At 63.8% G+C, this 14,761-nt stretch overlaps 1 protein-coding gene across 1 annotated transcript in view; it reads right to left on the reverse strand.

Moving 5' to 3' along the window:
• The window catches only part of FAM20C (FAM20C, golgi associated secretory pathway kinase), a 32,907-nt gene extending 18,809 nt beyond the window's left edge, over positions 1 to 14,098 (reverse strand). The window contains exons 1-3 of the mRNA XM_018040598.1: positions 12,482 to 14,098; positions 10,640 to 10,815; positions 6,298 to 6,376 (exon numbers count right to left, since the gene is read on the reverse strand). Of these exons, the coding sequence (XP_017896087.1) occupies positions 6,298 to 6,376; positions 10,640 to 10,815; positions 12,482 to 13,095 (869 nt within the window). The 5' untranslated portion in view covers positions 13,096 to 14,098. The remainder of the gene's footprint in view (positions 1 to 6,297; positions 6,377 to 10,639; positions 10,816 to 12,481) is intronic.

The following is a 14,761-nucleotide window of genomic DNA, read 5'->3' on the forward strand; positions in this document are numbered from 1 at the left end:
GCCTTGTTTGGAAATAGGGACGTGGCAGATGGGATTCACTAGGAAAAGATCCCGTGGATCAGGCTGGTCCAGAGTCCAGTGCCCGACGTCCTCATAAGGAGAGGGTGGTTTGGACTGAGACCCACGGGACAGGCCGCGTGACAACGGAGGTGAAGACGGGAGTGACGTGGCCACAGGCACAGAGCCAAGACTCGACGCCACGCTCAGGAGGGAAGGCAGGGAAGACCCTCCGGAGCCTTCGGGGACGCGGCACCACAGTCTCCGACTCTGGAGAGAGAAGAGCTTCCTGGTGCCCTAAGCGGCCCGCGCAGTAACGCCTCCCCACAGCTGCCCCGACGCCCACATGGTGTGGACACGTGGGGTTACAGCCAAACTGTACTACAAATTAAGGAGCCAGGAAGGAGCCTACATGGTGGTGACGTCAGAGATCACGGTGGCCACTGCTCTGAGATCTGAACAGGGACTGTACGGCGGCCACCCTGCCACACAGCGGCTCTCCCGGTCGCTTAGCTGGTAAAGAATCCGCCTGCAATGCGGGAGACCTGGGTTCCATCCCTGGGCTGGGAAGATCCCCTGGAGAAGGGAACGGCCGCTCATTCCAGTCTTCTGGCCTGGAGAATCCCATGGACTGTATCGTCCACGGGGCCCCAAAGAGTTGGACACGACTGAGTGGCGCTCACTCCCAGTGGTCTCTCCAGCTTCACCTGCTGCTGGCCGGTGCCCTCAGGCACGTCCCCGGTCACTCTGAGCTTCAGCCTCCCTGTCTACAACCACATCTACAGGCAACAGTGGCCTCTCTGTCTAGCTCTCGAGGCCTGGCGTGGTGCCCTTTCCTGCACCTACGACCTCAGCCCCACCTGCCTCCAGGCCAGGTTGGGGCCTTCCTTGGGGGCACCTCTCACTGTCCCCTCATCTCCTGAGCCTTGGACGACAGGTGCTTGTTAAGCCAGACTTGAAATGACCCATTTCAGATTCACTGAGCCTGGCCCACGGGGCTTTTCTCTTTCTCTTCCGGTTTGCAAGCAAGGCTGGGTCTGCGGAGCTCCGTCTGTCCCGGGGGTGTTGCCTTGCTGCTGGAGTTATTCTTGCCTCAAAGCGACCTGGGGAAGGTGTGCTTTCCTTCCCTCCCTGTGTCTGAACACGCTTTGGATCCCAAACCACACGTGGCACAGAGGGCATTGTAGCGCTGGGTTCCAAACTCTCAGGTGGTCACCTGGCTGTATTGGTGGAGATGGGGACTTCAGAGCAGCCTCGCCAGGCTGCAGGGAGTGATGAGTCTCTGCTGGCCGGCGACCTGAGGGGAAGCACAGCTTCGGCTCGGTGTGCAGCCTGCGATCAGCTGTGCACCCTAAACGCTGACTCAATAGTCGTCACCCCTCTAATGCCTACAACTCAGAACTGCAAACCTCAGGACACCCAGACAATCAGCAAGGACAGACCTGGGGAGGGGCTGCAGCGGCTCCCAGACCCCCACCAGTATGAACCCACGGCCTCACTGGTTGAAGACAGAGACCTGGTCCCAGAAGGGCCAGGACCCAAAGCTTCCTGTTGTCCAGCCTCAAGGAGCAGAAGGCAGCTGCAGCCCAGAGACGGTGTGGGGGCTGCAAGGTCTCACAGCAAGGATGCCCTCCATGACGCGGCCCTGCCCCGTGCTCCTGGCCTGCCTGGACACCCCCTACAGGGCCCCCTGGCCACTGTCCCCCAAGCTGGAAGCCTTCACTTTCTGGGCCCCAGCAAGTCCGTCCCCGGGCCCAGGGCATTTGCCTGCCCCTGGCCCCAACGAGTCTCTAGGACCCAGGCTTGTCCCTGTCCTCACCCCACACCTCACCTCTGGTTCCCGGGGAGCCTTCCCGCCCTCCCAGCTCTGTCCCTGCACAGCGGGGAAAGAGGTCACATCAGGCCGGATGCCCACCAGGGCCTGGCCCCTGCCACTGTCCAGCTGCCTGCCTCACCTCCCCACAAGCTCTGTCCCAGGGAACTTTCTGTGACTCTGGGCATGTCCACCATGGCGCCACCAGCCACGCGCAACCCCGATGGCCCAGGTGCGGCAGAAGACTAGGCTGCAACTTCATCTCAGTTAAGTTAATCTCAGCCTAGAAAGCCACCTGGCAGTCCTCCACACAGTGGCCCTGGTCCTCCAGCCTGCAGAGGCCACCCAGTCCTAGAATGTGTCACCCCCTCCAGGCCGGACTCCTGGCCTGGGGTGACGCCCACTTCACGCTCACACTCGTGCTCAGCCCTCCTTCCTCCGTCTGTCCTGCAGACCAGGCCTGAGTACCAGGCCCCGTGCCCCAGGGTCAAGGCCCTCAGAGGCAGGAGCGCCAGGCTTGCGTCAAGCCTGCCCCTGCGCCTGGCAGGAGGCCAGGCTGGGCTCGGTGTGAGTGCGGTGGCTGAATGTACATTTCTGCCAGGAGGTGGTCACAGCCAGCGTCATGAGCAGGCCCGGAAGCCTTCTTTCTAAGAAGCGTGGTGAAATCTGATGTGCACTCTGGCTCGTCTGTGTAGTCTCGTCCCGCCTCGCCAAACCACCAACCCCTCCCGGCTTCCTTCCATGAACATGGTGCCCTGCCTCCTAGAGCCAGTCCAGTAGGGTTTAGACCTCAGTCCTGTGCCTACAACGCCCTCGTTGACAGGTGGGTAAACTGAGTCCCGGGGAGGGAAGGAGCTTACTGGAGGCCACACATGCAGGGCCTCGCCAGGCCTCCTGTCTCTGCGGACACACCCGGGCTTCCATCTAAGTACACACATCACCGGCACCACTGTGAGCCAGCATGGACTTTTCAGACGTTAAAATTTAAATACTGCAGCAAAGGACGCGTGACAACAATGGGACAGTTGGTTCCAACATCCTCCAAACGAGAGCCTTGTGCCTCAAAAGACACCCCGTGTGTGACAAGGGTCTTGAACCCAAATACATGAAGAATTCTCACAACTTACTAACGGAAAGACGGCCAGCTGAACAGCAAGTGGCAAAAGATCTGAACAGACGTTTCTCCAAAGAAGATCCAAATGGCCAACAGGACGTGAGAAGATGCTCCCAGTCATGAGTCAGGAGAGAACTGTGATTCAGAACCGCAGACAGACACGGTCCACCCCCACCAGGATGGTGAGGGTCAACGGGGACGATGAAGACAAGGCTGCGGACCCTGCAGAGAGCGCTGGGGAAGGCGGCTGCTGGGAGAGGCGGCTGCAGCTTCTCAGCAGCTGCACTGAGTTATTCTGGACCCGGCAATGCCACTCCCAGGCTTACACCAAGAGAGATGGAAACCTGTACACAGATGCTCACACAACGCCCTCTGTGCACTCAAGAAGTGGAAATGAGGCAAATATCTGTTGACAGATGAGAGTAAAGTAAAGCAAGTGAGTCAAGTAAAACATGGCCCGCTCACACCAGGGAGCATTGCTCAGTGCTCAGCCACAGAAAGGAAGGCGGCTCAGACACGCACCACGCCGTGGGGGAGCCCTGAACACCCAGCGCTCTGCAACAGAAGCAGGCACAAAGGCCAGCAGCGGCTGACGCTGCTCACGTGAAATCCCAGGACTGGCAAGCCCACGGCGACGGGAAGCAGACCAGTGGCGTCCAGGGAGGGAGGGCAGCGCTTCACCAGGCTTCTTTCCGAGTAATGGAGCAGTTCAACACCACGGGGACGGCCGCACAGCTCTGTGAAATGTACTGAAAGCTACTGGGTGACAGACTCCAAGTGGCTGAATCACGATCTGTGCGAACCGTATCTGGGTAAAGGCGTCAAAACATCTTCCTCTAACAGTAAAAGCAAGACTACCCAGCAACTGGCAGGCTAACGTGCTCCTGCCGCCGCCGCCGAGTTGCTTCAGTCGTGTCCGACTCTGTGCCCCACAGATGGCAGCCCCCCAGGCTCCCCATCCCTGGGATTCTCCAGGCAAGAGTACTGGAGTGGGTTGCCATTTCCTTCTCCAATGCATGAGAGTGAAAAGTGAAAGTGAAGTTGCTCAGTCGTGTCCGACTCTTATGGGACTGCAGCCCACCAGGCTCCTCTGTCCATGGGATTTTCCAGGCAAGAGCACTGGAGTGGGGAGCCACTGCCTTCTCCTAGTTATACATTTTTCAACGTCTATTAACATATACCATTAGACTACCATACCACGGGGACTGCACCCTGCAGCCCTGCCAGGCTCCCCTCCTGCCCCAGGACTGCTCCTGCCTGGGTCCTCTGAGCACACGTCCTTCAGGATCTCAGAGAAAAACTACCACCTGATTAATTCAGAACATTCAGCTTACAGAGCTATTACGAGCTCACCGAAGAAAGTTTCTTTTTTAAGGGAATTATTAATCATATATTTATTTTCTTAATGCTATGGTCAGAAACCACAGCTGCTTTCCTGCTGAGAACACAGCCGCAGGGGCAGGAACGGTGTGCCCCAGGGTCATCGGGAGGGTGGTGGCTGCCAGCAACCAGACTCTAGTGGATGCCGGAGTTGGGGTGGGTCAGAGCCCAGAGCCAGGGTCGGCGTAGGCCAGGCCCGCCAGAGCAGCAGGAAGGCTGGCCAGGGCATGAGGTCAGCAGCGTGAGCCTAGCAGAGCCTGCCCTGTGGCCAGGGCCCTCTGCCCGGGAGCGCAGCGTGCAGGGAGGCTGGCCGTGCACATGCCCATCCTCCTGGCCTCAGCGTCCCCGGCCCCCGGGGGATTCCCCACCCTGCTTCCACACTTCAGCCCGGCCTCAGCCTCAGCCCACGGGACAGGAGCCGCGCCCTAGGCTGTCCCTCCATGTGCGGCCTTCCGAGAGGAACTCTGATGTCCGTCCCTGGACACACAGGCTGAGGGCAGAGGGTTCAGGGCCGGAGGGGGCAGGTGTGGACTCTGAGGCCTTTCCAGGCAACCTCCGGAGCCCGGCTGCCCCGGCCGCCAGGCCACAGCGGCTGCCACTCATGCCTCCTGTGGCCACAGAGGGGATGGCCACCCCGCGGTGAGGGAGGCTGGGGAGGCCGAGAGGGGCCTGAGGCTGGGCTGCCCTGGCCTTGGGAGGCTCCAGAGTCTGGGTCCGCCTTGGGTGGTCTGCACTGCCTCGCCAAGCCCTGATTCCCGCATCTTTACGTGGCAGAATAATAACAACAGTGACGTCTCCTCTAACCCACAGAGGTGCTGGAACACTCAACCACACTGTGGGCAAGCCCTCAACACGGGCGTGGCCCTGGGCACCTGCACACAGCTGGATGCCCGAGGTGAGGACTGGCCCAGGAGAGCCCCCACCCCGAGCCAAGGTGCGGAGCTGAGCCACCGCCCCGGTGGGCCGCCGGGTCCCAGCAACACCAAGCCCCAAGCCCCGAGGCCCCTGCAGAGGCTGCCCTGCCTGCGCCATTGGGCTCCTGCCCCCCAGGGCCGGGCGTGGCCCCTCCCCCGCCACGCAGCTCTGCGCACACCCGGGTCGGTCTGCTGGACTGTGTTCGGACGCACCCTGGAGACAAGAGGCCTGTGCCCCAAAGTGCAGCTGAGGGGGTGCCAAGGACGTGGTGGGTTTTGGTTCTCTTCCTGGATTCCTGTGACCGCCAGGGACGGTCAGGCCCACCGGTCACCGGGCCAGCAGTGAGTGGCAGAGCCCGCCCCCACCCGGAGCATCCTCCTCCCCAGCACATCGCCGAGGTATGAAGGGCCTGAAGGGGCCCCTCTGCTCAAGCTCCAGCCTGAGAGGGCACGCAGGTGCCCGTGGTGCCAAGGGGTTCCGTCTCCTCCAGGGCCCGAGGAGCGCGCGTGCAGCCCACGTCGCCCTTCCCGAGCACGGGGCATGTGAGCCCGGGCGGTCGTCACAGCCACGGAGCAGCGGTCGGCTAGTGGTCCCCAAGCCCCCAGGGCGTGCGGACTTCCTTCCACACACTGGCAGAGCGGCGCCACGGGCCCTTGGGGGTGCAACCCGCGCTTTAAACACAATGAACCCTCCCGTCAGGACAGAAGCGGCCCATGTGAAACTAACCAGACGGACCACGGGAGACACCCAAGCCCCGGGACCGCCAGGTGGACGTCACAGGCCACAGACGCACGTGCTGAGTCTCCGGGGCCGCCTGCCGTCCCGACGCCCCTCCTCCACGGCCCCCACAATTTTCAGATGCCACCGAGTGCTCCCTTTGGGTTTTGGGAGCATAGTTTCTATTTCCTCTGGAATAGCGGTCAGGAGCCAAATCAGCTGACCCGCTAGCTTCAGAAATAAAGCTTCTCGGGCACAGCTGTGCCCATGGTCGTAGAGCCTGGCTGCCTTCTGGTGAGGAGACCAGGGCTGAGCGGCTGAGACGCAACTTCACAGCCCTCGCCCCTGCCCCGGCACTTACTTCATGGGTTTGAACAGCGCCTGCCCGTAGTTCTGGAAGGTCATGATGAGCTTGAGCTGCGTGCCACCGGACTTCATGGCTGCGGTGGGAGGAAAGGAGCTCGGTCACCTGCTGCCCGCGGAGGCCTGTGAGCGCGGGCGCGCTGGTGGAGAGGGGGGCCCTGAGACCTGGGTGCGGCGGTGAGCGGGGTCAGGGATGGAGGCCTGAGACAGGCAGCGCGTTCAGGGTCAGGAAGGGCCACCCGGGCTGGAAGAGCCATAGCAGGAGGGTGGCTGGGACTGGGAAACAGGCGACGGCGGAGGGATCAGAAGGATGGGAGGGCCGCATGGGAGCGGGGCGCTTGGCTTCCCACCCTGCTGGCTCCCTAGACCGCGCCTCGGCTCACCCGACCACAGCTGCCTCTCTCGAAGGGGGGTCTGCACCCTCGCCCAGTGCCCCCATGGGGCTGGGGCAGGGCTGAGACCCACTCCCAGGAAAGGGAACCCACAGCGCCCCCAGCGGAAAGCAGCCCCCGCCCGGGGCTCGGGAACCCACTCAGAGTGCCGTCCGCTGGAGTCCAGGGCTGCAGCCGCCGTCGGCTCAGCATGGACAGAGCGGGGGCTGGGTCAGCACCTTGGGGCTCTGTCCCGCTTCGCCTGACAGCAGAGAGAACAGGGACGGGACGCAGCTGTTCACTGCCTCCCCCTGGAGCCCTGAGGCGCCTGGATCCTTCCTCTGGGATGACAGAGGCCTTCTGGCCCTGGGCTGGGCATTTGGCTTACAGGGCACTTTTGGTTCCCCGCCGCTGAGTCAGAAGAGCTCCAGGCACTAGGCCCCGAAGCGGCAGTGTCCTCGGGTGGGCGTGGGACTGTAGCCTTCCTGGGACCGGAGCTGCCCTCCTGAGGGGCCTGCTCACTAGGCAGGGTGGCCTTGCGGCCCCCAGGCCCCCGGGGCAGCTGCCCGAGCAGGCCAGTGAGTGTCCAGGGAGTCCGTCCAGTGGAGCCATCTCCTCTGCTCACCTCCACCCACAGCTCCGTCCTGACCTGGACAAACAACTGCAGGGCCTGCGCTTCAGGTCAGAGGCTGCTCGAGTCCTCGCCTGCACCGTGACTTCTTTCTAAATGACTCAGAGCACAGAGTCGTCAACTGCATCACTCACTCTGTATGCGTAATCGTCCACGATATCGACTTAATCGTCACCATCGTCACCAGCAAGGCCCAGGCCTCCACAGGCCTGGCTTCAAGCTGAACGGAGGCAGATAGTTTCTGAACTCGTTAAAGGCAGCCAAGGGCCGTCACCACGCAGCGAGGAGCCCAGCGGTAAAGAAATGTCTCTGGGGCCCTGAAGGAGCTGCTCTCTTTGCCACACTTTCTCTCATGTTCCAAGACTGAAGAGACTGCTCAGGGCGGGGCCGAGTTGGAGCTGAGGGCAGGAATGAGCTGACCACAGGCAAGCCCGCCCTCTCGGAGGCCTGTTCCTTTATCTGCAGGATGGGACTTGGGAGACAGGCTAGATTTCTAGCTCTTCTTCCATTTTAAGCTCAGAAGGACGGCTCTGCTGAACCCTGACCCCAAGGTCGGTTCCAGGCTCCCCAAAATGCTGCACTCCAGGCTCCCTCAGGGCCTCTGAGGGCTGCACCCACCCCCAGGTCACAGTAGCGTCAGGGGCAGAGCCCCCAGCAGCAGACAGCTCTTGTCCAGGGACCCCTGTCTCTAAATCCGCCCTGTGGCTTTGTGAGGCCAAGGGCCCAGTCAGAAGCCACCGTGGATGGGAGGGCCAACCCTGCCGCCCCCGCCCCAGGAAAAGCGTCCATTCTCCAGGGGAGGCCTGCGCCTGGCCGGACCAGCCACACTCCCACTGCGGCGCTCTGCTTCTCCAGGAAGAGGATCTCGTCCCGAGTGTGAGTCTCTGGGAGCACCTCTGGGCCCAAGGCCGCGCAGAGTGGGGCTGAGCGTCCAGCCGAGGCCTTCACCAGGCTCCAGCTGGCCCAGTGCCGCCGCCCTGTGCAGAGGTGCCCCAGCCTCTGCTCCCACCTCTCAGCAGCCCCCAAGACAGGCCTCAGACACACACCTGCCTTCAAGGTCTCTGGGAGCAGAAGCGTTTGGGTGACAAGAGGCATGGGGGCATCCAGCCCAGAGGGCCTGCAGCCAGGGCGGGGAGGGGGCAGAGCCTGGGACTGAGACACACGGCCGTGTCTGAAGAGGTACGTGAGAACGTTCACTCCCAGCGAGAAAAGCGAAGATTCAGAAACAGCCTCTCATTTTAGGGTTAGCCTCCGTGTCTGTTCATGTCGGGCCGGGTTTTGCAGTCAAACGGGTAATGATTTTGGATTTGCAAGCTGGAGATTACAGGGTCGAGGTTATGACCACCTCTGTGATCCACAGAGGCCCCAGGAGGCCCACAGAGCTGGGTCTGCCTGCCCAGAGCCGCTCCGGCCCATGACGGGGCAGTCGGGGCGCACCGAGCCCGCTGCTCGCCGCGGGGGAAGCCGCCGGGGCCGTCACCAGTCTTCCCTTGCTCACTGGGTGCCTGTGCGTGCCAGCCTGGGTTCTGACCGGCCCACGGATTAGGGCCAGCTGGTCAGGGTCGTCCAACAGCGAGGGCAGGACGCAGCTGGGCAGGCCCTCAGTCCAGGACCCACCGCTGGGCACAGAGCAGGCTAGGACTCGGGGGTGGGCCACTGGGATGTCAAGCATCCTGGGCACCAAGCCCGGGACAGTCAGACCCGACGAGGGTGGCCCAAGGTGAGTCCCCAGGGCACGGACGAGGCCCGTCCTCTTCCTTCAGGGCTCCCAGGCCCCTGGGCATAGAGCAACGTCTGGTGAGAGCGGGGTCGCCGGCCGTGCCCTGAGGGCTACGGGGAGCCTGGCCAGTCCTCTCAGCCCTGCCTCTGCCCTGCTCAGAGCCCGAGTCGACACAGCATATGCCTGGGGCACCGGCCAGCTTCCCGGACTGAGACACAGCGTGCCTGAGCCTGCCGGACGGATGGGAGACCTCGGTGGGCTGGCCTGCAAGCGTGAATGCCGCACTTCCCTAAACCCTAGTTTTCAAACGCTAGTGTAGCTTCCCCCCGAAGTCCTGTGTTCTCTGCTGGCTTTCACCACGAAAGCCTCTGCCCCATCCAGGACCCAGTCCTGCGGGGTGGAGGTCCCCTCCTCACCTATCGCCCTGGACTTTCTCTGCCCATCCTGTGTGCACTTCCGGTTGCCCGGGAACAAGCAAGTCAGGACGTAGCAGAACTCTGCCAAGGTCGGGCTTACCCCTAGTGCCTGCCCAGACAGGGCCCTGAGATGCGGAAGGTGCTCAAGAGAGCCTGTGGGATGGACGATGAGCGTCACCGCACTGGGTGTTTCTCTAACAGCCTCGTCTGCTCAGGCGGGCAGGGGACGCACCAGCTGTGGCCTCTCCCCAGCAGTCCCCGCTGGCTGCACAGACCGCCTTCCAGCACTGGGGGAGGCTGGAGGCGCTTAGATTCCTCCTGGGTGGCATCGAGGAGGGGAGACCACCACCTTGCCCCGGCCAGGAGGGTGTTCATCATGTTCTCAGGGTGAACAGCTAGGAAGAGGGCGGGTGCCAGAAATAGCTCAGCGCCGGGCTGAGACACCCAGCACAGCCTTTAAGGAGCTCTGGAAGCCCCCAGCGGCCAGCCTCGCAGGCAACACCCAGCTCCCTGGCCCTGGCGGCAGACAGAACCTGGGTTAGCAGAACCCTTTAAGCCACAGGACAGTCCAGACGTCACGAAGATGTTGCCTGGAGTCCCTGCTCCCAGCACCATGCTCCCGAGTCCTCCTCCACCCTCTGGGCCTCCCAGGACCACTCCTCTCACCCAGGGCCTCTGCCTACCCCCTCTGCTCTGGGAGCCACTGGTGACTACCCGGGGACCTTCACAAACAATCGCCTACAGGCCTGAGAGCAATGGCACCAAACCTCCACGCTTAGAGGCCACTGCCAACACAGTTTCTTGAAATCAGTAACTGGATGCCCTGAATCCTCTGCTTCAGCAGATCCCAAAGTCCTCGGAGATGTAACCTCCAAACTACTCGGCGCATGGCGCTCTGCCCCAGGCAGAGTGGAGCCCCAGTCACCCTCCGTCCACCCTGAATCTAGGAGCAGATGTGAGCTCCAGGAGCCTCTGGCCTTGGCCCCCACCCCCCTGCCCAGCAGAACAACAGGGTGGGCTGGGCGGCATCTTGTCCTGCCTCGGTTGTTTTGCAGCAGAAGGCAACCCTTCCCTCTCCACCACACCCCCTCAATTACAGACAGCACTGAAGGCCTGTGTGCCTCCTCCAGGAAGGCTGCTGGTGTAACTCGCCCAGGAGGTGATGCTTCAGCAAGGAGCCGGCCAGGCACAAGGGCACCTACCCACACTGGTGATCTTCTGGGTGCCCAGGTCACGGAGCAGGGCCTCCACTGCAGGGTTGTGTCGAGAGTACAGCTCATATCGGTTGATGCCGATGTGGAACTTGAGCCAGTTGGGATAGGAGTCCACGGCCGCCTCCCCGGTGGGCAGGAATTCATCCTCAAGACCTTCGTGTGGCCTGCACAAATGAAGGTGACCCAGGTCAGCAGGGAAAGGACAAACAGCAAGGTCTCAGGATGGACGGGGGAGTTGGCCCCAGCGCCAAGTTTTTCACTGTGGCTCCAAACAAACGTGGGTTTATTTAGAGGAGCCTCTGCTCAAACAGGACCCTGCGACGTCCGCACTTTTTCTGTGGCTGTTGTTCAACTGACTAATAACATATCTGAAGGCCCGTAATTCTCACTTACCCGCGAGAGACGCCACAGACAGCTGTAACTAAAGGAGATCAAGCCCAGACTGTCAGGGCTAGGCCCGCCGGGTCTGTCCTGGGGTCTCTGCAACAGCCTGGCAAGCACGTTGCCAGCCTGGGGTCTGAGGGGCTGCTGCCTTCCCGGGGGCAGACGAGCCCAGTCTGGCGGAAGCCTTCGCTGAGTATTCTGCTTTTGGGTGGGGAGAGAGGACCGTGGTGCTCACTCCAGCTCAGGCGCAAATCGAGGACCTGCTGCCCACGTGGCCCGTCCTTGTCTCCGGAGTCAAAGGGCCAGTCGGAGGGAGGACAGAGCCTGTTTGCTGCCGGAGGGAACAGCGGACCTTGTCTAAGTGCAAGTGAGGCCTTTTCAGCCAAATGCTGCCCCACGATGGACATGACGGGTCACAAGAAGCTGCCCAGGAGCCCCATCACTGACCGCTGGCTCCAGAGGCTCAGGCCTGGCTCACAGCTCCGCCTCTCAAACTGCTGAGCATTTCGGTGAACCTGGCCAGCAGACAGAGCTCAGAGGCTACCGAACGCCTTGGTGTGTTTAGACTGAAAACCCTGGGCCTGGTCCAAACGCGAAGAGCGGCTTCCATGGGGTGTTTTGGAAAGCTGGCCTCCCCTCGGCTGCATGGGTGACCTTTCGCAGGTATTTATGTTGGCCTTGCTGCTGACTAGCATTTCATCACCTGGGCTGCAGCATCTGGTTACTTCGGTCTGTGTGGCTGAGGGCCTTGGGGGCAGGGGTTTAAAGCAGTTAAAGGGATGCCCCTGGGGGATGCCACTTGCCTTTTAGGGAGCCGTTGCTGTCTGCAGCTGGCACGGTTGGCACCCTGGCTGGGAGAACGCCTCAGTAATGCCTCAGGGGGGTCAGCACGCCCCTCACTAATTTTGTTATCAGGGACTGGTTTACAAAGCCCCTTAGGCCACTCCAGACCTTCCTGACATGTCCACCAGAGCAGCGTTGCTGAGTCCCTGGAAGCCAGCAGCCAGTCGCTTCCCAAGGAAGCGCTTTCGCTCCTTGCCCGAGTCCCTTTGTGAGCCAGAGGCCAGGCCCAGCAGGCCAGCACTGCTTTCCGGCAGGCACAGCACCGACTCTCCCCTGCCCCGCCTGCCTTTCAGGCCAGTGGCCACAGGGAAGAGCTCCCAGCCGCTCAGCAGTCCTCCTCAGGGCGGAGGTCATTCTGGAGACAAAGGCAGTGCCTGGAGCCTGCCTGCTGAGTGCCCCCAGCCTCCCCTTCCTGGGGCTCCCACCGCAAGGCCCACGCCCCAGGGTGTCCCTGACCCTGACGCTCTTTACACAGCACCTTGGATGAGCAAGGGCCCCTCCCAGGAAGCAGCCCTGGGTGGGCCTTTTTTCTCAAATGGTTCCTGGCTGCCTCGGGAGTCCGGCCTTCCAGCCGCCCACCTCAATGACCCTAACCCCACTCACCAGTCTGGGTTCTCCGCGGTCGCTGCCTTGGGGTTGAACCTGATGTCACTGTTCACGTTGAAGAGGACATCGCCCTCCGTTAGAGGTGGAATGGGGACCTGGTACAGTGGGTGCTGGAACAGCCTGGTTAGGAGGGAGCCGTCCCCGCTCAAGCCAGGGGGCAGCACAGGTCCACGCGGGCCGGGGTCCCGGGGGAGCGGCCGGCGAGCCCGGTCTGGGGGGCCCGGGGCGCTGGGGTCCTGCCCCGGCGGGGCGCCCTCCGCCGGTTCGGCTGCGGGGGGTAGTTTCTCCAGCGAGTGGGACGTGAGGTTGGAGGAAGGGTCGGAGCTGAAGTCCTGCAGGGCACGCAGCGTCTGCTTGTTGGGCCAGCCCGCGTCGCCGGCGGCGGAGGCTGCGGCCGCCAGCTCCCCTCCGGGGTGTCCGCGCGCCTGGGCCCAGCCGGGGGCCGCCGCCTCCGCCGCGGGCTGCGCGCAAGAGCAGCCGGGCTCCCCCGAGGGCCGCGCGGCGCTCCGCTCCAGCTTGGGCAGCAGGTCCAGCAGGAGGTGCAGCGCGCAAGCCGCCAGGAAGGCCATCAGGATGAGCACGCGGAATCTGCGCACCAGAATCATTTTCATGGTCCCGGACGAGCGCGGCCTGGACCTCCGGGCGCCCCCGGAGCGCCGCCCGCCCGTGCCCCTCTAGCCTCGACTCGGCACGAGTGAGGTGCCGCGGCGCGGGTCAAGGTCCATCTGGCGTCGGCCAGCTACCAGCCCTGGGGCTGTCCCATGCGGAGGGCGCCCGACGCCAAAGCGCCCGCTTGCCCGGCCATGTCCGAGCAGGTCCCTCTCGCCTCTTCGGAGCGGCGGCGCCCTCGGCCGGCCCGGCCCAGCGGTCCGCGGAGCGAGGGGCGCAGCCTGGTGAGGCCCCGCGCACGTAGCGGCCCGCTTGGGTCTCCGGGGCCGCGGCTGCGCTCATCAGGCGCTCAGGGGCCGGACACTTAGGCCCATCCCGGCCCAGGCGCGGCGGCCCGGAGGTGGCGGCGGCAACCGCGCGGCGCAATCCGATCCGAGGCTCGGAGCAGTCTCCACGGCTTCGTGGGCCGCGCTGGGTGCCCGGCCGGCCAGGAGAAGGGGTGGCTCCCCGGGCAGGGCTCGGCGCTCTCTCCCTCGGGCGCGCCGCGGCCCGCAGGTGGGGACCTGCTGGGGAACCAGGGCGCGGGGCCGCTGGGGCCGAGGAGAGGGCGGGAGCAGCGCCGGCGGGGGCAGGGCGCGCGGAGAGGCCGGCGAGGTCCCGGGCAGGTGCAGCGGCCGCCCCCAAGCGCGGCGCCCTCGCGGCCCAACCTCTCGGCGCCCGGCGCCCCGGCGGGCGGGCAGATATCCGAGCGCCGCGGAGCCGCCCCCCGCGTCAGCGCCCGCAGATTGGCGGAGCTGGCGTCCCGGGAGCCCGGGCCTACTCCGCTGTCTCCTTTCTCCTCCCCTCGGCCGCGCCCCGCGATGCTCTGCACCGCCGGGCCCGCTACGCAGAGGGCGCCTCCTCCCCGCGGTGTGCCGAGGGAGCGCGGAGAGCCAGGCGGAGGGCGCGGGGACCGCGCTGAGCAGGCTCCGCCGAGAGGGGCCCCGCGCCCCGACCTCGGCCCGCTTCAGCCTCCCGGCTCTCCCGGAAGAGCCGAGGGCCGAAACCCGGGCCAAGTCCCTCCCTGAGGCCGCTGGGCGTCTGCGCCGCCGAACGAGCTCCCCCCAGGCGGCGACCTTGTGCCCCACGCCCCCGCCTCGGGCGGGTCCCGCGCCCCTGGCCGCACGGATGGGGAGGCGGGGGTGTTGTGGCTTCCGCCCCTGGAGAAGATGAGGGGGGCGGGGTGTTTGGCCCAAACCGGGAGGGGAGGCCTGCGCAGCTTGGGGGCTACAGCGCGCGAGGCCACTCCACCTCCAGGGGGCCAGCCTGCTCTTTAACTCTGGCCCCGCCGGCGCCCCGTTAGAATTCTGCCTGGCACGGAGAGAGGGGCCTGGGTGTGCCGAACCTCCCTCGCTTTGGGCAGGACAGTGTGTGTGTGTGTGTGTGTGTGTGTGTGTGTGTGTGTGTGTGTGTGTGTGTGTGTGTGTGTGTGCATTGACCTCGCCACATTAGCAGAACTGGCCACCTACAGCTAGAGAGGCGGTACCCCTGGGCCCACGCAGCTTCTGGACCCCCCGGGACAGTGTGTGTGTGTGTGTGTGTGTGTGTGTGTGTGTGGCCCACGCAGCTTCTGGACCCCCAGCAGGAAGTATCAATGTGCATTTCCGCCTGAAATCATAGTTGGGATGG

This window comes from Capra hircus, chromosome 25 (genome assembly GCF_001704415.2).
Source record: "Capra hircus breed San Clemente chromosome 25, ASM170441v1, whole genome shotgun sequence".
Classification (NCBI taxonomy): Eukaryota; Metazoa; Chordata; class Mammalia; order Artiodactyla; family Bovidae; genus Capra; species Capra hircus.